Here is a 19,329-nt window from a genome sequence, read left to right on the forward strand (position 1 = left end):
CCTGCAGATCCCCGACCTCGTGGCGCTGTGCAAGAAGCGCCTCAAGCGCCACGGCAAGTACTGCCACCTGCGGGGCGGCGGCGGCGGCGGCGGCGGCTACGCGCCCTACGGTCGGCCGGGACGGGGCCTGCGGGCCGCCACGCCGGTCATCCAGGCCTGCTACCCGTCCCCGGCCGGGCCTCCGCCGCCGTCTGCCGCGGAGCCGCCCTCGGGCCCCGAGGCCGGGGTCAACACGCACTGCGCCGAGCTGTACGCCTCGGGACCCGGCCCGGCCGCCGCACTCTGTGCCTCCGAGCGCCGCTGCTCCCCTCTTTGTGGCCTGGACCTGTCCAAGAAGAGCCCCCCGGGCTCCGCGGCGCCAGAGCGGCCGCTGGTTGAGCGCGAGCTGCCCCCGCGCCCGGACAGCCCTCCCAGCGCCGGCCCCGCCGCCTACAAGGAGCCGCCGCTCGCCCTGCCGTCCCTGCCGCCGCTGCCCTTCCAGAAGCTGGAGGAGGCCGCACCGCCTTCCGACCCGTTTCGCGGCGGCAGCGGCAGCCCGGGACCCGAGCCCCCCGGCCGCCCCGACGGGCCTAGTCTCCTCTATCGCTGGATGAAGCACGAGCCGGGCCTGGGTAGCTATGGCGACGAGCTGGGCAGGGAGCGAGGCTCCCCCAGCGAGCGCTGCGAAGAGCGTGGTGGGGACGCGGCCATCTCGCCCGGGGGGCCCCCGCTCGGCCTGGCGCCGCCGCCGCGCTACCCTGGCAGCCTGGACGGGCCCGGCGCAGGCGGCGACGGCGACGACTACAAGAGCAGCAGCGAGGAGACCGGCAGCAGCGAGGACCCCAGCCCGCCCGGCGGCCACCTGGAGGGCTACCCGTGCCCGCACCTGGCCTATGGCGAACCCGAGAGCTTCGGTGACAACCTGTACGTGTGCATCCCGTGCGGCAAGGGCTTCCCCAGCTCTGAGCAGCTGAACGCGCACGTGGAGGCTCACGTGGAGGAGGAGGAAGCGCTGTACGGCAGGGCCGAGGCGGCCGAAGTGGCCGCTGGGGCTGCCGGCCTAGGGCCCCCTTTTGGAGGCGGCGGGGACAAGGTGGCCGGGACACCGGGTGGCCTGGGAGAGCTGCTGCGGCCTTACCGCTGCGCGTCGTGCGACAAGAGCTACAAGGACCCGGCCACGCTGCGGCAGCACGAGAAGACGCACTGGCTGACCCGGCCTTACCCGTGCACCATCTGCGGGAAGAAGTTCACGCAGCGTGGGACCATGACGCGCCACATGCGCAGTCACCTGGGCCTCAAGCCCTTCGCGTGCGACGCGTGCGGCATGCGGTTCACGCGCCAGTACCGCCTCACCGAGCACATGCGCATCCACTCGGGCGAGAAGCCCTACGAGTGTCAGGTGTGCGGCGGCAAGTTCGCACAGCAACGCAACCTCATCAGCCACATGAAGATGCACGCCGTGGGGGGCGCGGCCGGCGCGGCCGGGGCGCTGGCGGGCTTGGGGGGGCTCCCCGGCGTCCCCGGCCCCGACGGCAAGGGCAAGCTCGACTTCCCCGAGGGCGTCTTTGCTGTGGCCCGCCTCACGGCCGAGCAGCTGAGCCTAAAGCAGCAGGACAAGGCAGCCGCGGCCGAGCTGCTGGCGCAGACCACGCACTTCCTGCACGACCCCAAGGTGGCGCTGGAGAGCCTCTACCCGCTGGCCAAGTTCACGGCCGAGCTGGGCCTCAGCCCCGACAAGGCCGCCGAGGTGCTGAGCCAGGGCGCTCACCTGGCGGCCGGGCCCGACGGCCGGACCATCGACCGTTTCTCTCCCACCTAGAGCGCCCCTCGCCAGCCCGCTCTGTCGCTGCTGCGCGGCCCTGGCCCGCACCCCAGGGAGCGGTGGGGGCGGCGCGCAGGTCAGCCGTGCCCGGGACAACTGCAGCGTCGCCGCGGTGGCGGCTCCACCTCTCGGCGGCCTCACCTGGCCTCACTGCTTCGTGCCTTAGCTCGGGGGTCGGGGGAAAACCCCGGGACGGGGTGGGAAGGGGTAAGGGAAATTTATATTTTTGATATCAGCTTTGACCAAAGGAGACCCCAGGCCCCTCCCCGCCTCTTCCTGTGGTTCGTCGGCCCCCTCCCCCGGCTCCGCGCTGCTCTTAGAGGGGGAGGGGTGTCACTGTCGGGGCACTCCTAGCCCTACCTCCGGCCCTTGCGACCACACCCATTCTCACTGTGAATCTCCCCGCTGGGGTCGGAGCATCGGGCAGAGTTGGGGAGTGGGAAGGGGACTGAGCCGGCCGGAGGGCCCCCCGCACCCCCACTCCCACTCACCCCGGGACTGATAATGTGAAGTTCCTCATTTTGCACAAGTGGCACTAGCCCCAGGGCCAACCCTTCCTTCCTCAACCACCAAGGGCGGGGAGTTCTGGAGTCAAGAGGGCGAAGAGCCCTGGCCTGCCAGGTCTCCCACTCCCGCGGTGCCCCACTTCCCTTCCCTTCCCTTGGGCCCCGGACCATATTTATTGCATGCGCCCCGGCGGCCCCGCCATCCCGAGCCCAGGTTGGGCTGGGCTGGAACGCGGTCTCTTTAGCTCCCTCCTCTTCGTTTGTATAATTTCCTACCTTGTACACAGGCTCTTCCAGAGCCGCTTCCATTTTCTATACTCGAACCAAACAGCAATAAAGCAGTAACCAAGGACCCCGACCCCGCTGCTCTCTTCTGCCTCTGCACAAGGACCTGGATGGGCTGCGCCCGCTGGGTGGAGGGGCCAGAAAGGGCCGCCCTCAATACAGGTGCAGAGGCTTGGACCTGCCTCCCTCCCCAGTCCCAGAAACAGATCAGTGAGAGGTCAGGTATGTTTCATAACTAAAAATTTATTAAGGAAACAAAACCAGTGCCGCAAACGGGACAGAAAGGAGAGATGGGTCTCCCTCCCAACCACCCAGTCATCGGCCTTCCAGCTGGGAAGAGAATCTTAAAGGAGAGGCCGGGGACCCTGTACTCCAAAGAGCCCAGTCTTCTAAGACTCTAGGGGACTCCTAACCCCAAACTATTGGCCTTGGCTCCCCTGCACGGGACCCCATTGCTTCTGGCATAGTCCTAGGCCTCAGGGAGGGCAGAGCTGTGCAGTCAGGCCATGGGCTCTGGGGTATCCCCCACTGGTCCCATTCAGATTTGCCCCTGGCTCCACCTAAAACCCTGTCTTCCCCTAAGTCGTCCTCATCTCTGGCCCTGGGTTGGAGGAACTCATTCCCGGGAAGGAAGCCTCCCCACTGAGGTACCAGCTAAAGGGACAAGGAAAGGGCCCTGTGTCAGTTCTCGGGAGTGAGGGCAAAGCTAGAAGCCAGGTGAGGCGATGTTGCCCCAGGCACTGGAATGCCTCAGGCTGGGCTGTCCACGCCTGGAAGTTTCTCCCAGCACAGGAGCTGAGGGTGGAAGGCCCTGGGGTGGGAGAGCTGTACTAGGTTCCTGCCATGGGTAGTAGAGAGGGAAGGTTCAGAGTGAGAACCCCTATGATGAGGAACCGCCTGAAGAAATGAAGTGGATCAGGGAGGTGAAAAGGATCAACTAGAAGGGAAAGGAGGATGAGGGGCTATTCTGCAGGGAGGGTGGGCAGGCAGAGAGGGATGAAGGGGGAGCTGAGGAGAGTCTGAGGACATTTCCTGAAGAGGAAGCTAGACTGAAAGAAAGGCCAGTGAGGAGAGGGAGCAGGTGGAGGCCACCCGAGAGCATGGGCCTGAGACCAGATGCCCACCTTTCCTCTCGACCCATGACTGTCCAAGGGGAAACAAATGGCAAAGTGTGAGGGACCCAAGCTGATAAAGGCAGGAAGAAGAGCAGCAGGAAGGGTGTGTGGTATGTCTGGGGTGGATGGCAGAAGAGGTGGGGGCCCAGGGCTGCTGTTAGGGACATGGTGTCTAGAAGCCAACTTGGGTCCATGGGCGAGTCCAGGCCTCAGGGAGATGGGGACACATGCCCTGGGCACTTCTTCCTGACATAACCAAAGCCTCTTGAACACATTTCAGGACAGAGATTCTAAGGATGAAAGGGACCTGTGACTTCACTGCATCTGATGGAAACACTGAACCCCTGCCCTGTCTCCACTGGAGAAAGTGGCTGCGTCCCCAGGCGAGAAGGCCCTCCCCCAGCCTTGGAATGAGACGGGGGAGGGAGAAAGGCTGAGAGCATGGGCGGCCTATCTGGCTTGCCCAGCTGCTGTCACTGTAGCCAGCCACCTCCCTGCTAAATCCTGGCAGCCCAGGAGGGTCCCAGCAACTTCCGCCCGATCCTTGGTAGGGGCTCTGTGAGGAGCAGCTCCCCCACAGCATGGCCACGGCGTGGGTTGGAAGAGGATGGTTTATTGTCTGGGTGGATTGGTGGCTCAGGCACGTGGGCATCTTCCGTGCTACACTGGGTACCTGGTAGCCTTTCAGGAACGGTTCCACAGGGGTGGACCCCAGTGTGGCGCCCTCAGCCCACCTGGGCCCACGTGAGGAAGGCTGGGATGTCCCGTACAGGAACATTCCTTGTGAGCGCCTTCACACGCAGGTTCCGGTCATCCGTCAACAGCACCACCTCCCGCAGTAGCCGGATTGGCTTCTCTGTGGGCACGAGAGAGCAGAAGGCTGTCACTGAGGACAGGAGGCAGAGGACTGGCTGCTCTTCTCACCCTGGGGAGAATGTGGTCCTGGGGAGGGGGTGCCACGCTAGCTATTTTTTGGCCCTTCTTCAAGTCCTTTCCTCTATCCGGGCTCTCAGCCCTGGGGGCCCCTCCCCTGCTGGCTTAGAGAGGGCTGCACTGGGCTTTTGCTTTGACTCCTGCCTCCCATACAGGACTCTCTTCTGCCTAGTTCCTGAGAGCGGCCCACCCCTGCCAGCCTCCAAAGACCTGCTTCCCAGGACCCTAAACTGAGGGAACAGAAGCAGGCCCTTGCCCTCTACTCCTTCTTACCACATGGCTGGCCCCCAGATCACAACACTGCTCTCCCCAAACCCCACTTTTTTTTTTTTTTTGTTTGTTTTTTTTGAGACGGAGTCTCGCTGTGTTACCCAGGTTGGAGTGCAGTGGCGCGATCTTGGCTCACTGCAAGCTCCGCCTCCTAGGTTCACGCCATTCTCCTGCCTCAGCCTCCAAGTAGCTGGGACTACAGGTGCGCACCACCACGCCCGGCTAATTTTTTGTATTTTAGTAGAGACGGGGTTTCACCGTGTTAGCCAGGATGGTCTCGATCTCCTGACCTCGTGATCCGCCCGCCTCGGCCTCCCAAAGTGCTGGGATTACAGGCTTGAGCCACCGCGCCCGGCCTTGTTTTGTTTTTTAACAAGTCCTCTCCCTCTAGAAGCCAGCAGGTTGATGCTTTAAGCATCCAGTAAAGATGGAACAGAAAATGTATCCAGGGTTTTCCAGATGTGGGGAGAGGGGTTAGCTCAAGGGAGCCCTGAGGAGAGGAGAGGGTAAGGGTCTTTGCAGAACTGTGCCAAGGGCACACCAAGGCTTTGGCCAACTGATCCACCCCTGCTAAATAACAGTAATCCATGTATACAGGCAAAAGTTTCTAAGAGAACAGAAGAGTAAAAAGGAAGAGCAGAGGTAGGATGATGATCCCAGCTCGCTGTCTTGTACACAACCCAGGGAAGATCTGTGTATCCTGCCAGGTTTCTTCAGACACATTTACAAGTACATACACTTGGACGTATCAGCTGTTTTTCCTACATCATCATGATCGTATTAGCCACACTTTCAGCGTATATACTTAAAGATCTTTCTATAGTGGCACAGATATCTTTCATTCTTTTTAGATGACTTTTTTTTTTTTTTTTTTTTAGCACAGTCTCTCCGCTACTTCTTTTTCCCTAACTCCCTAATCTTTAACACATTGGAGAGAATTTAAGCCAGGGACGAGCACTCACACAAGTGACATGCCTACCCTGGCATGCCTGCTTGGGTGGCAGGTCTACTCCTCAGTCCCAGGCTGGGCATTTCCTGATGGAGGTCCGGCAGACAGCAAGGCACAGGAAGCGTCCTGCCGTGCTCACTGACTGCGTGGGCTGGCGGGGGTGGGGGGCTGCAAATATCCATGTCTGACCTGAGCAGTTTCAGGCTTGCCAGCTCCAGGCAGGGAGGCTGAGAACTGGCTTTCAGCCTGGGGAAGAGTTTGGAGGATTTGGGAGGGAGAGTTTGTGGGATTGGTGGTGGTGAGAGAAGGACAGGAGGAAGGAGAGCGTGAAGGCAGGCAAGGGGCTGTGGTGGGCAGAGGGGAGAGGAAGGTGGCCTTGGGTGAGGGGATGCTCAGAGACCACTCAGCTGCTGGGGCCAGGCCCCTCTGCAGATAAGTGTGGCTGGGGTGGTGGTATGCAGGGCTGTGTGGGGCTCCCAGCTGGCTGGCTGTGTCTGTCCCAGCCCCACCATTCCTGCCCTGGGCCTCAGACCAGGAGCGTCCCAGGCCTTAGGTCAGCCAACCAAGGCCCGATGTTGCTGGCAGGGGTCTGCAGGGGTTTCTGTGGATACTTGGAGACATTTTTCACAATAAACATCCTCTGTTTTGACACTGGTAACTTCACTTTGTTAGAAACCAGAGACTGTCATCTTGTCAGGCTCCATCCGCCATAATCCACATGATTTTAAAATTCAACATCGTTTACACATAAACATTTAGTGACGGTTTCTCTGTGAATCTGACAAGTTAATCTGCTAAGAATTCACACTGACAAATGAGGTTTGATTACCCCAGCCATTGCTGATGTAATTCTGATAGAGGCGGTCCCCAGGATGGCAATGGGTTCCTGTTGGCTGTTTGGGGTGAAGTCAGGGGTGGGAGGACTAGTAGGGCCAAAGCCAAAATGCGTCCGTTCTGAGAAAGAACGTTCTGAGGCTGGGGTGGGGCCCAGCAGTCCTGAAACCATACTTCCCAGCAAGGCCTTCAGCAATCCTGCCTACCTCTCTCAGGAGGTACCCCTTTAGGAAGCTCAGGCGGGCCAGCTCCAGGCAGAGAGTCTGAGAACTGGCTTTCAGCCTGGGGAGGAGTTTGGAGGATTCGGGAGGGAGAGGTTTGTGGGGTTGGTGTTGGTGAGAGAAGAGGACAGGAGGAAGGAGAGTGTGAAGGCAGGCAAGGAGCTGTGGTGGGCAGAGGGGAGAGGAAGGTGGCCCTGGGTAAGAGGATGCTCAGAGGCCACTCAGCTGCCAGGGACAGAACATAAGCTCCTCTGTTGGCTCGGCCAGGTCTCCTTTTATCACTCTAATGCTCCTATCTGGTCCTGAGGGAGACGGCATGCAAACCTGGTGGCAGGACAGGACCTCTCTTGAGCAGCAGCTGTGGGCTCGTAACCAGCCCCTAGTAAAGAGACTCATGCAGGAGTGAGGGGCTGTGTCAGTGTGGAGAGAAGACGCAGGGAGAGTCAACTCCCAGAGCAGCCTGAATGCGAGGGCTAGAAACACCGACAGAAAGGAGACAGCAGCAGAGACGGAAAGGCAACGACAAGAGATCACTTATAGGTAGACAGAAATGAAACGGTGAGAACTGCCAGCTCTGCAGATGACACAGAGCCGGCAGGTCCTAGGAATTCCTTCCAAAGGAAAAAATGCCAGAATCCTGGGAGCCAGGAGCAGAAAACCTGAGTGTCACTGACCTGTGGGGTGATGCATGAAGGCCAGCCAGCTCAGGGTTGAGGGTGAGGTGGTCAAGCGCTTGGGTGAGAACTCCAGAGTGGGCCTTTGGCCCAAAGATGAGATTCTGCTTACCCCAAAAGGTCTTGAAAACCAGGCTGAGGGCTCAGTCCTCAAGCTCTCACCTACCTCCAACTCTAGCCAGCCTTCAAAGTGCTATAACTCGTGACCAAAGAGACCAGAAAGCAAAGCCCACTATTCACTGGGGAAGTGCCTCTGCCCCAGGCCTGAAATAGGGTAAACATTCAGTGGTGAACTGAGAAGGTAGGAAGGTGAGCATGGCCAAGAAAGGGAAGTGTGCCCTAGGGACCCCTGGGGGCTGCCCTCAGGGCTGCAGAGGGCTGGGCTCAGGAGACCACGGCCAGAACCAGCTACAGTGAATCATAAAGACATTCTTGCTGTCAGAGGAAACTCACCGAGGACACCCAAGAAAGGAAATGGATGCACGCTGGGTGAAGAGCCTCACGGCATAGGGCTGGGCTTCCTGGACTGGGCTCATCTCTAGTTGGCCCAGGGTGCACCTGGCTTTCCCTGGGGCTTGGGGGAGCCAGGACAGGGAGGCTGGGCCTCAGGCGTGCATCAGCCCCGAGCACTGATTCCTTAGACTTCCCAGGCCAGAGTCAGGGGCTGAGGATGGGTAGGACGAGGCAGGGCAGTGGGGATGGGAGATCCCAAAGCAGAGGGGCAAAGCTGTACCTTTGCTGGCAGGCATGAAGTCCTTAGCCTTGTCTTTGCAGTAGTGGAGGCAGCAGGAGAGGATGAGATCATCGTTGTTACCCTGGAGGAAGACACGTGTGAGAAGCATCACTGGGCAGAAGGGGGCGCCATGCGGAGCAGGAGGAGGGATCCTCTGCCTCTGGGGCCCTGGGCAGGCCCACCTCCGAGATCCCTCCCATGCATGCCCTGGCCCTGTCTGGCCTGGTCTGTGCTAAGAGGAATTTAGGGGAGAAGGAGCTCCCCCACCTGGGCCTCCACGGTGGCTGGCCCTCAGCTGCCCGGGCTGATGGGTCTCCTTCAGCCCTTCCTTCCTGGAGACCTTGTTCTGAAAGCTGGCTGTGGGCTTTCCCTTCCTGCCGAGGGGTCTCACCAGCTGGCCAGTGATGTCCTCACTGCGGAAGGCGATGGATTCAAGTTCATTGCCACGGCTGGTCAGGGCTCGCAGGCAAGAGTCCCGACTCTCGAATCGCTGCTCGAGGAACTCGATGGACTTGCGGGCCTTTTCTTGTACCACACGGGCATAGCCCCCAGCCCGGTGGTCTGTCTCCTGCCCCTTGGCCAGGCCGTCCAGCTCATTGATCACTGATGAGACAGAGCCACACAAGATATCAGCCTCAGCAATCAGCTTTCATCCCAGGCCTCGGTCCATTCACTTTCCCAGCCAGCACCTTCCCAGACCAGAATCCATCCTTCCCCCGCAGGAGTCTTCCAATGAAACTAGGGCCGGAGGGGAGCTTGTGGGGGCAACAAGTGTCTGAAACTTCCACAGGGCTCTTCCCCCTTTCTGTCTCTTCTCCTGGGCCCTGCCCTCCTCTTGGGAGGAACTTAAAGGAATCTTCTGGAGCTGCTGTATTTAGAGGAAGAAATCTGGTTCCTCTATTACATTCCTTGATTATAAGACCAACGTGGAAGGGTCCCTCAGGAGAGGCCAGGGTATGCAGTGGCTCAAGGGAAAGGGAGGAGTCCTTCCTCAACTTCTTGGGCCCCCACACACAGCAGTCCAGGAGGGGTAAAGTTCTACCCCAACCCCACTGGTGGAGTGCAGGGAGGCCACCATGGAGGAAGGGGCAGTCACAGCCTCATTTGCAAGGCCCTAGTATGCCTCAAAACCAGAACCTTGGCATATCTACCTTCTCTGATACTGCACGTGTGTGTGTGTGTCTGTGTGCATATCTGTGTGTCCGTGCGTGTATGCATGTGTGTGCATGTCTGTGTGTGTGTATGCATGTGTGTGTGTGTATATATATGTGTGTGTGTGTGTGTGCCTGTCTGCCTGCCTATGTGTCTGGGACATGGCTTCATTTTCTGGTGAAGATTCTTTCCAAAATTCCAGCCAAAAGCCTGAGGTCAAGTGGGAAATATGTACTCCTTGGGGGCTCTGGGAGAGTTTGGGGTCTGAGGCCTCTCCTTAGTACAGTGATTCATGGCTCAGGGAGCCGGCGTGAGCACGCTGTTCCATGGTGAGCCTGGCACTCATTGTCTGGGTATTCGGAGACACTTTCTGGAAAGGGCCCATGTGGGAATACACACACACACACACACACACACACACACACACACACACACACAGTGGCCATGCTTTCAGTACCCTGAGGCTGCAGTGTCCACACAATGCATGGCTGAGGTTCGGAAGCAGTGGTAGATGGGTGTACGGTACAGCAAACAACATCAAACAGGAAAAACGGGTATTCTATCCCAAAATCTGCTTTCCTGCTTCCAAACTAAACAGGCTTCAAAGAGGAAGCTTGTTTGTGCTTCTGCACCAGGCGGGGCTTCTCCATGCTGGGGTCAGGTCTACGGAGCACAGAGCAGGTTAAAGAGCACCAGAAACAAGAAGGGAAAGTTGGCGGCTTAACCCTTTGCTGCTCTGGGCACCGGGCGTGAGTCCAGCAAGGAAAGCATCAGTGAACAGGAGCCCTCCTCTTACAGCCCCTGAGAGAGTCCAGGGACCCGCCCAGCTGAGGCAGGTTCAGAAAGGCTGGCCTGTATGGTGGCTGCACAACTGTCAGTTCCCAGCACCCTCAGGCAGCGTCTCTTTGTCCTGCATGTGTTTGCTGGGTATTCTCATATGTTTGCTCCCTCCCCACCAAATCTGATTTCCTTACTAAACCCTAAGCTCCTCGGGCTACAGCTCTGCCATTCACTGGATCTCTCAAGAACAAGGAGACTGAGCCCACCGTAGGGGGTACAATCAGTGCTGGAGACCAAAAACCCTGGTAGCCTGGAATGGTGTCTGAGGCACCTTCCAGCTCTTAGGGGGCTCCTGAGATGTCCGCAGCCTCTTTCAGTTGTACCATTTCCTGACCATCTAGCAAAACACTTTCTTTCCCCTGAAAAACGCCTGGGTAGGAAAGCAGAGAGACGTATGACCCGGCAAGGCACCCCGCCCAGGACCCAGTGAGGGAGAAGGGAAAGCCTGCGACAACGTGATCATTCTGCTGCCCTGCCTTGGTGACAGAAACCGCGCTACTGTTGAAGAGCAGAAAGCCTTCCCTTAGGTCTAAGGGCCTGGATTTAAGAGGTTCTGGCCAGGCCACATGGGGAGGGGAAGGAAGACGGGGAGGGTGGAGGCAGGGAGGAGGGCTGCTTCAGTGCCAACATTCTCAGGTGGTGCTAACGTGTTTCCCACAACCCCCCAGGGTTCTGTAGCCTCTGCAGGGGCGGATGTTTCCTGCCCTTTGTTTCCACCCCCATCTGGCACTAAGACACTTGGGACTGGGAGGGAAGGCCCAATGGAACATCTTGGCATGGATGTCAAAGGTGGCTTGGCAGGCAGACTGCCAGTCTGGTGGCTTTTCCAGAAGACAAGGCTCTCAAACTTGCTCTAAGTAGCTGCTGAGAAGGGGACGTGTAAACGCCTGGGCCTCCCAATAATCTCCTAGACCCTCTCCCTCCACAGAGGCCATCAGCTAGATACGAGCCCAGAGCCCACCCTGACGCTGACCCACCACAGAGCTCCAAGAACTAAGGGTACCCAGACGGTCCCGTGGAGACGGCCCAGCTGGGCCTCTCTGGCTAGAGGGTGGGAAAGCAAGCTAGCTGGGTCCTGAGATGCTGACCCTGCACCAGCACCAAGGCCCAGACGGTGGAAGGGCCCAAGTGGTAGGAATCCACAGGCATGAGCCAAGGCCTTGCTCGGGAGAGGGTTCCTGCTGGCCTAGCCTTAGGGTGACACTGGCCAGAAGAATGCTACCTCGAACCAACAGAATGATCACGAAAAGCTACAAGACCATCAGACCAAAGGCATCTAAACCACTTCAAAATCCTCCCAGCCTCCCTGCCAGACCACCCAGCAGCGCTGCCGTTATCTGCCAGGGCTGAGTGTTTACCAATAACGGGAACCAGCTTTGCTGTTTTACTGCAAGCTTTATAAGGATAAAAACAAGGGCTGGGCTCATGCAGCCTCTGGTTGCTGGGACACAGGAGTCCATTTGCTCAAGCAGTTTAAGCCATGGATCAGCCATGATAATTTGAACTGCTTTGATTATTAAACAATTTTCTTTGCCCCACGCATTCCCTACTCCCCCGCAAATCCCGTCTTACACACGCACAGCAGGGCTCTGCCTGCCTGCCCCCAGGCCGTGGGGCGTGTGTGGAGGGGGCTGCTGTGCACGTGCAAGGCTGCTCTGCCCTTCCCGCCTGACTCACCGATCAGGGGCACCACCAGGATGTACTTCCTGCTCTCCAGCAGCCGCGCCAGACTGGCCAGGTGGTCAATGAAGCCATTGGTGTCTGGTACGAGGAACAAAGGTCTGATTTCGAGCTCCATCTGCCTCATCTGACTGTGGTCCTCCAGGACAGCCTACGGGACACAGAGCAGTGAATGAGCCAGGCAGTGAGCAGGCAAACAGGTGGGTGAGCCAGGGCCCTGATACTACGGTGTGTCAGCATCCTGCCCCTAGGTGCCTCTTCCCCTCCAGAGTAATAACCAGCCCCTGTCAGGCCTGAGGGACAGGCCCAAGGGCTGAGCACAGCACTGCAATAAAAACAGAGATCAAGTGGCCCCAGGAATGGCATGGTAAAACCCTGCCTAGGGCTGAGAAAGGATCCTGAGGATATTCAAAATAACAGGTCTCTCACAGTAAGACTGGGACTAAAATTCAACAAGGGAGAATTCGGTTCCGTAGATGTGAAGGTGGTTTCGTATATATTATCTAGAAAGCCTACAGAGGGGGTACTTTTCAATCTAGACATGAATATGCCAACAGAATCTGTTACTTTGATTTACTTCACTGTGCAGCTAAAACAAAACAAAACAAAATATAGCCTGGGCAACATGCTAAAACTCTGTCTCTACAAAAAAAAATTAGCTGGGTGTGGTGGCACACGCCTGTGGTCCCAGCTACTTGGGAGGCTGACATGGGAGGACTGCTTGAGCTCTGGAGGCAGAGGCTGCAGTGAGCTGAGATCGCATAACTGCACTCCACCCTGGGTGACAGCGAGACCCTGTCTCAAAAACACAAAAACAACAACAAACAACGAACAATGAAGTTTAAACTCAAAGGCTATATAAAAAAGTGATACTGACAGCTAGTAACACGAAATTCTCCTGCAGCAGCAGCCGAAGACCATGCAATGTGATGAATTAAGACCCAACTCATGTGTCTGCAAACAGCAACACCCAGGCCTATCACAATGGCCACCACCTTGCCCTTGTCCAGCGCAGTTTCCTAAACACTGGTCTTTTCTGTTCTACTTCTGCTCCTTTGCCACGAATCTGTACAAGCTACACTACTATTGGCTCAACGTTTTTCTTTAAACTGACTTTGTCATTTTTTTTGCTTAGCCTCTTCTTCAGCAACCATATCATGGTACTAAGCAACTGACAGCCTAGTCATATGCTTATTAGTGCAAGCTAAACTACCAAACAAAAAGTAGATAAAAGAATAAAAGCAGAAGAGTCTCCTTGGCCCCACTGACCCACCGCCTCCTCTAGCACCTCTCACCAAGCACGTGGCCCAGCGCTTGCCTTCCCTGTGGACTTCCACATTTCTCAGGAAGTTCCCGAGAGATGCACATTTGCGAAAGTCCGATTTTCTTCTCTGACAGCCTTACACGTGTGGTAGCGGCCCTTCGAGACAGGCTCTGGGTGTCTGTCACTACAAAACATGGCCACTACTGTACTGCTTCCTCTTCTGAGGACCACGGCCAAGACTCGAACTGATCTGCTGGCATCTGCCCAGACAGCATGCTCCCTGAGCAGGGAGGTAGAGGGCACCCACACAAACCTGGCAGGGCCAGGAGGGCAGGTCCCAGCCCTGTCACACCCTCTTATGGCCTTCTGCCACAGAGCAACTTGCAGAGACCCAGATGCAGGCACAGGGCAGGGGAAGTGGACGTGCGTGCCAAATGAGATGGGGCCCACAGTGCTGGGTCCTGGCCACCAACAGTCAGTGAGGAGGTTGCTCAGGTTTCACTGACAATGACAGTAAAACTGAAAGGGCATGCCTTCAAATGATGGGGGTGGCTTCTCTGTGACCTGCCAGGGACCTCTCCCTATGAGTAAGTTGTTGTTGCCACTGCCACCACAGCTGGTGAAGGCACAGGCCACAGGACGCTGGCAGGCATGAGAAATGCAGCTCAGGGGCCCGCTCTGCTAAAGTCTTCCTACTGGTCTCACCTCATGAGGGCAAGGTGCACTACTGCGGGCTACCTTCCCATGGCAGGTGGGGTCACTGACCCTCTGCATAGGGCTGCCACCTACAGGGTGACATGCATTCCAACAAACCTGACTTGGGCATTTTGTAAGAACAGGAAATGGTCCCCGCTCAGGTTCAGTAAACCCCTCTCTGCCCTTTCTCCTCTTGCGGAGGAACATCAGCACTCTCGTTCCTCATTTCCCAGGCCATGCGCTCTCCGTCCAGCTCTTCTGCTGCCAGGCATGCTTTCCTGGTACCGTGGCTCTCAAATCTGTCTTTCTGGGTGAGCAGGGACAGAATAAGCATGGCTCAGGGAGACTCAGGAGCAGTGGCAGCTGGAGTGACAGGGGCGGGGGGTCCAGCTCTGCACTGCACCTCTGCCCCGCAAGGCCACTCCCATCTCAGTTCTCCTGCCTTGAGAAACGACTGTCCAGCCTGGTCTGACTCTATCAAGGAAGTGGAACTGGCTGCCATTTTTTTTTTTTTTACCCTATGTGAACAGTCAGCTCCTAAGTCCTGGTACCATTCTACCTCTACTGCTGGCAATTAGGCAGGAGGGCCTTGAAGCCAAGTAGTCGAGGGAGGCTGGGGACAAACTGAGCCTTCCTGTGTGTTCTGATAGCAGGACGGGAGAAAAATCTAGAAGCAGGGTCGAGACACTCTAACTTCCCCGGGTTCTTAGCTCTGGCTTGCGGCTAGAAAGGTGAATAGGCCGCAGCCTTTCGGAGAGGGCAGCCTTGCCACTTCCCTGGGGGTGGGGTGGGGCCAAGCCCCGTGAGGGTGGTCGGAGCTGTACTGCCATCATCCGGTCCCAGGGACGCCTGCAGACAACTTCCCTTAACCTGGCTCTGCCCAGTGAGTCACCAAACAACTGCTTCCTGTTCCCCGCATGCCCTCACGGAGTCTCAGGAGATGAGATGAAGCTGCTCCCTCTTCTCCTGGGGTACCGGTGGGCCTCTGGGGGGGGGTCACACCTGGGTCACAAGACTGGCTCAGTCCCCTTAAAAAGAGCGGCAGGCCGACGAGGGCTTCGGAGTCCACAGGCACCCTTCTACGGGTGTCTGCATTTCCGGCCCTTTCTGAGTGGCGCTGTGTGTGTGTGTGTGTGTTTAGCATCTGCCCTCCCAACTTTTCCAGATTTTACCCGTCAGATTCCTGGCAGCTGTGCACGGCGCCTGTGCCGGCCGTCACGTCCCATTCCGATCTCTGGGTCGCACGGTAAGAGGAGGACACAGGATGCGCAGGGAGTGAAAAAGTGATGTTGGTGGGGAGACTGCCAAGTCCCCACTCGCAGCCATGGGACACTTGGGGAGCAAGGGAAGCATGCCGCTGTGGAGTTCAGAGGCCGGTAGTGAGGTTTATTTTGTTTTATGAGTAAAAAGCTGCAGAAGCCTCTGGTGGGGGTGAGGGGGGTGCAATCGGAATGCTGTGGTTCAGACAGACTGGCCCTGGCATGGAGTCAAGTGTGCTGACCCGGAAGGAGAGTTCCACAGGAACCTTCTAGCGGCAGCTAAGGTTGGGCCACAGTGATCCCTGGATAGTGCACTTGGAACTCAAGCAACGTATGGACACTCTCAATCAGACTGGTGGCAATAAGGACCTGAGTTGGCATAAAATGTGTGAGAGAAAAATAATTCTGTTTCTGGAAGGTGCTAAGTAACCAATTTTCTCTGAGGTAAGGGAGTTTCCTGGAGCAAGCTGGCAGAGAACTGGGAAACAGATACACAATAATACCTAAGGAGGAAGCTAACAGGCTTGGGTCTCCAGGAAAAACTCTTGCAGGTTAAGTTCCTTCTCTACAGTGGAGATGATCTTATGATGCTCACTGTTGCAAGCGGAGACACTGAGCATTACAAACAGCAGTTCTATGAGCTGACACAAGAGGTGTGGCACGTGGAGAACCTGGACCATGAGGCAGAGCAAGACCAGGAGAGGGCCTTCTGAGGTTTTCCTTCTGCTTAGGGGCTCCCATAGGGGCTGTGGCTGCTTCCTTCCCTCCACAGGGTGAAGAATCATTCATCCCTGAGCCTCTCCGGCCAGAGCAATGTCTTCAACAGAAATTAGAAGGTTTGTAACACAGGACATTTCCACATTCACCTGATACAGGAAAGTACCTAGCAAAGTGCCTGACACATATTAGTAACTCAACAAATGCCAGCTTCTTTTCTTCCTTCCCAACTCTATTTTTCATTTTCTACATATCCAGAGGATAAATATCTGGGGAAACCACCAGGAAATAGAGGGGATGAGGAGGGGTGGAGTAGAGGACTACTGATGTTTTTTTTTTTTTGAGATGGAGTCTTGCTCTGATGCCCAGGCTGGAGTGCAGTGGCACGATCTCTGCTCACTGAAATCTCTGCCTCCCGGGTTCAATCAATTCTCCTGCCTCAGCCTCCCGAGTAGCTGGGATTACAGGCGTGAGCCAACACGCCTGGCTAATTTTTATATTTTTGGTAGAGATGGGTTTTCACCATGTTGGCCACACTGGTCTCAAACTCCTAACCTCAAGTGATCTGCTGCCTCAGTCCCCCAAAGTACTGGGATTACAGGCGTGAGTCACTGTGCCCAGCATTTTTTTTTTTTTTAAAGAGACATGAGTCTCAGGCCAGGCACGGTGGCACACACCTATAATCCCAGCACTTTGGGAGGCCGAGGTGGGTGGATCACGAGGTCAGGAGTTCGAGACCAGCCTGGCCAACATCATGAAACCCCGTCTCTACTAAAAATACAAAAATTAGCTGGATGTTTTGGCTCACGCCTGTAATCTCAGCCACTCGGGAGGTTGAGGCAGGAGAAATGCTTGAATCCAGGCAGCAGAGGTTGCTGTGAGCCGACATGGTGCCAATGCATTCCAGACTGGGCAACAAAGCAAGACTCCATCTCAAAAAAAAAAAAAAGGGAGACAGAGTCTCATCCAAGCCTAACCAACATGGTGAGACTCCATCTCTACTAAAACTACAAAAATCAGCCGGGGATGGTGGCACATGCCTGTAATCCCAGCTACTCGGGAGGCTGAGGCAGGAGAATTGCTTGAACCCAGGAGGCAGAGGTTACAGTGAGCCGAGACCATGCCACTGCACTCCAGGCTGGGCGACAAGAGCGAAACTCCATCTCAAATAAAAAAAAAGGGGGCGGAGTCTAACTCTGTCACCCAGGCTGGAGTGCAGTGGTGTGATCACAGGTCACTGCAGCCTCAAACTCCCAGGTTCAAGTGATCCTCCCGCCTCGGCCTCCCGAGTAGCTGGGACTACAGGTGTGTGCCACCACGCCCGGCTCCTGATTTCTATTAAAAGACGTATTGTATATATGTATCTTCACTATGTGGATGTAAATGAAAATTGGAAATAAAAATAGGAACAGTGGGTGAGATAAGAACTGGCTGACGGTTCATCTTGGGCCAGCAGAAGCCAAAGGGGGCAGATATTGAGTGTGCTAGAGAAGGCAGCAGAGCCACCAGCAGCACCCCCTGGGAGCAGGAGGAAGAGCATCTTCGTCTGTGGTACACTGCTAGTAAAAACAAGTGCTGCTTAGAGCCACTTTTCTGGACGTCCAAACGTACCGCAGAACTTAACATATTCTTGCACTCTTTTAAAATATGATAACTATGGCAATTTGTTTGCTATTTCTTACTGTTTCAGGAGGACTGATCTTATTTTCAAACTAGACTGTAAAGTGCTCAAGGAGAACTGCCTGCTTTTCTGGTGGTTTCCACCGTCATACTTCGCATACCGCCTGTTGTATCACAGGACTTCAGGGGACAGTGGGCGCAGTCACTGGGTCTCAGAGCTGAAGGGCACTTAAAGATCATCTGATTGAATTTTAACTAACTTGATCTAAAAAGGCCAAAGAAGCGGGTAGGCCCTTTCCTGACGGAGGAGAGGGAGTGGCAGGGCTAAGCATGGCACCTCTGAGCTTGCACCAAGCAGGAGCCTGAGGGCGTTTCAAACAGTGGCCTGGCCACTCGGGGGGAAGACAGGCCCCCAGTGGATGGTGCTGGAGCAAGCTGGAGGCCCAGCACTCAGGTTTTGGGGAGGCTGGAGCGGGCCTGGGTGGGAAGGGCGGATGCCCGCTCTACAGGCTGATGTGCTTTCCTGCCTTGACGTGAACGTGCCCCCAGCCTGGTGGTGTGTTGGCTCCCACCCTGTCTCCGACAGCCAGGAGCCAGGGCTGAGTGTCTGCCTTCCGCCAGCTTCCATACAGGTGTGGGGGGCTCTGTGCATACCCCATTGTTCCACAACAGCCCCCCCTAGCTGGGTGGCAGTATGAATGGACGGCAGCTAAATTTAGAGTGGAACTCCTGGGGCCACCACAAAGGAGGGACTACATCTTCAGGAGGGGGGTGGGCGGGAAAGGGACAGGGGAGAGAAGCTATTTTCAGAACACATGTCATTGCTGGCCACAGAGCAAGACTGTGGCCATAATGCCGAGGGAAACAATAGATGTGGCCAGAGGAAGAGCCTGTTATGTTTCAGGTGGGATGTTTGCAACTGCTCAGGAAACCTGACCCCGCCCGACAGCAGCACAAATCACAGCAGAGCCTCAGAGAGGCAGTGAGGAAGCGGGGGATTCACAGGGCCAGCGCCAGCATGAGGTGCCAAGAGGCCACGCCTCGTGCCTGGAGGAGCATTTTCAGTGACTGCTGTGCCCTGGGGGTTTGGTTAGGAATGAAACACTTCCGACCCACTTCCCAAACCATGTACCCTGCCCTGGTCTCTGAACAACTCCAAAGAACGGCAATGGGAGCGAAAAGAACTCAGGAGAAAAGCAGCAAGGTGGGCAGCACCAACAGGAGGAGCTGTCTCAGGCAACAAGGCAGAGCGTGGGCTGAGCCGGAGAGTGTGGCCTCAAAGCCCTGGGTGGGCGGACTTGGCGCCCCCAGCATCCAGGGGCCTGCCTGGGTGCTGCAGCTCCAGCTGCACAGGCTCTGAGAGCTCCCCACACCCCTTTTCTGACCTCCAGTCGGCCCCACTCACCAGCCTCTGTGCAACGCCGGAAGCAGGGAGGGACAGGCTGCAGAGGGAGGCCAGGCCTCACCTCCCCCATGCTTGCAGAAGAGCTTAGGCCCAGGGGTCTAGGTAAGAGCAGGGAAGTGGGGGTGTGGTTACAGCCCTAGATCTCACTTGGACTTTATAGCTATCCTGGGGGCCAGGAGGATTTTTTTCAACCCCATCTTCATATCCCCTTCCCCAAACATGTGTGGTTCCTGTTTTGCTACATCTGTGAAAGGCGCTGGGAACTGGGGACTTGCCTTACACCTCTCGGTTAACACCCTGGAGACTGATGGAGTTCAGAGCAGTGTAATTTACAGCCCATCCCTCCAATCTTAATTCACTCGATGCTCCTTTCTT

The 19,329-nt window shown here is 56.6% G+C and overlaps 2 protein-coding genes across 5 annotated transcripts in view; one reads left to right on the plus strand and one right to left on the minus strand.

Moving 5' to 3' along the window:
• HIC1 (HIC ZBTB transcriptional repressor 1) overlaps nucleotides 1-2,659 on the plus strand; it is a 6,350-nt gene extending 3,691 nt beyond the window's left edge. The window contains exon 3 of the mRNA XM_017862179.1: nucleotides 8-2,659. Within this exon, the coding sequence (XP_017717668.1) occupies nucleotides 8-1,798 (1,791 nt within the window). The 3' untranslated portion in view covers nucleotides 1,799-2,659. The remainder of the gene's footprint in view (nucleotides 1-7) is intronic.
• A 158-nt stretch (nucleotides 2,660-2,817) lies between these two features.
• Nucleotides 2,818-19,329, minus strand: part of SMG6 (SMG6 nonsense mediated mRNA decay factor) — a 265,269-nt gene continuing 248,757 nt past the window's right edge. For all 4 annotated transcript variants that reach the window (XM_017866931.1, XM_017866959.1, XM_017866949.1 and 1 more), the window contains 4 exons: nucleotides 11,991-12,144; nucleotides 8,713-8,924; nucleotides 8,322-8,403; nucleotides 2,818-4,563 (listed from right to left, as the gene is read on the minus strand). In XM_017866931.1, the coding sequence (XP_017722420.1) occupies nucleotides 4,433-4,563; nucleotides 8,322-8,403; nucleotides 8,713-8,924; nucleotides 11,991-12,144 (579 nt within the window). In that variant the 3' untranslated portion in view covers nucleotides 2,818-4,432. The remainder of the gene's footprint in view (nucleotides 4,564-8,321; nucleotides 8,404-8,712; nucleotides 8,925-11,990; nucleotides 12,145-19,329) is intronic.

The sequence above is a fragment of the Rhinopithecus bieti genome, unplaced genomic scaffold (assembly GCF_001698545.2).
Source record: "Rhinopithecus bieti isolate Rb0 unplaced genomic scaffold, ASM169854v2 scaffold_22, whole genome shotgun sequence".
In the NCBI taxonomy this organism is placed as follows: Eukaryota; Metazoa; Chordata; class Mammalia; order Primates; family Cercopithecidae; genus Rhinopithecus; species Rhinopithecus bieti.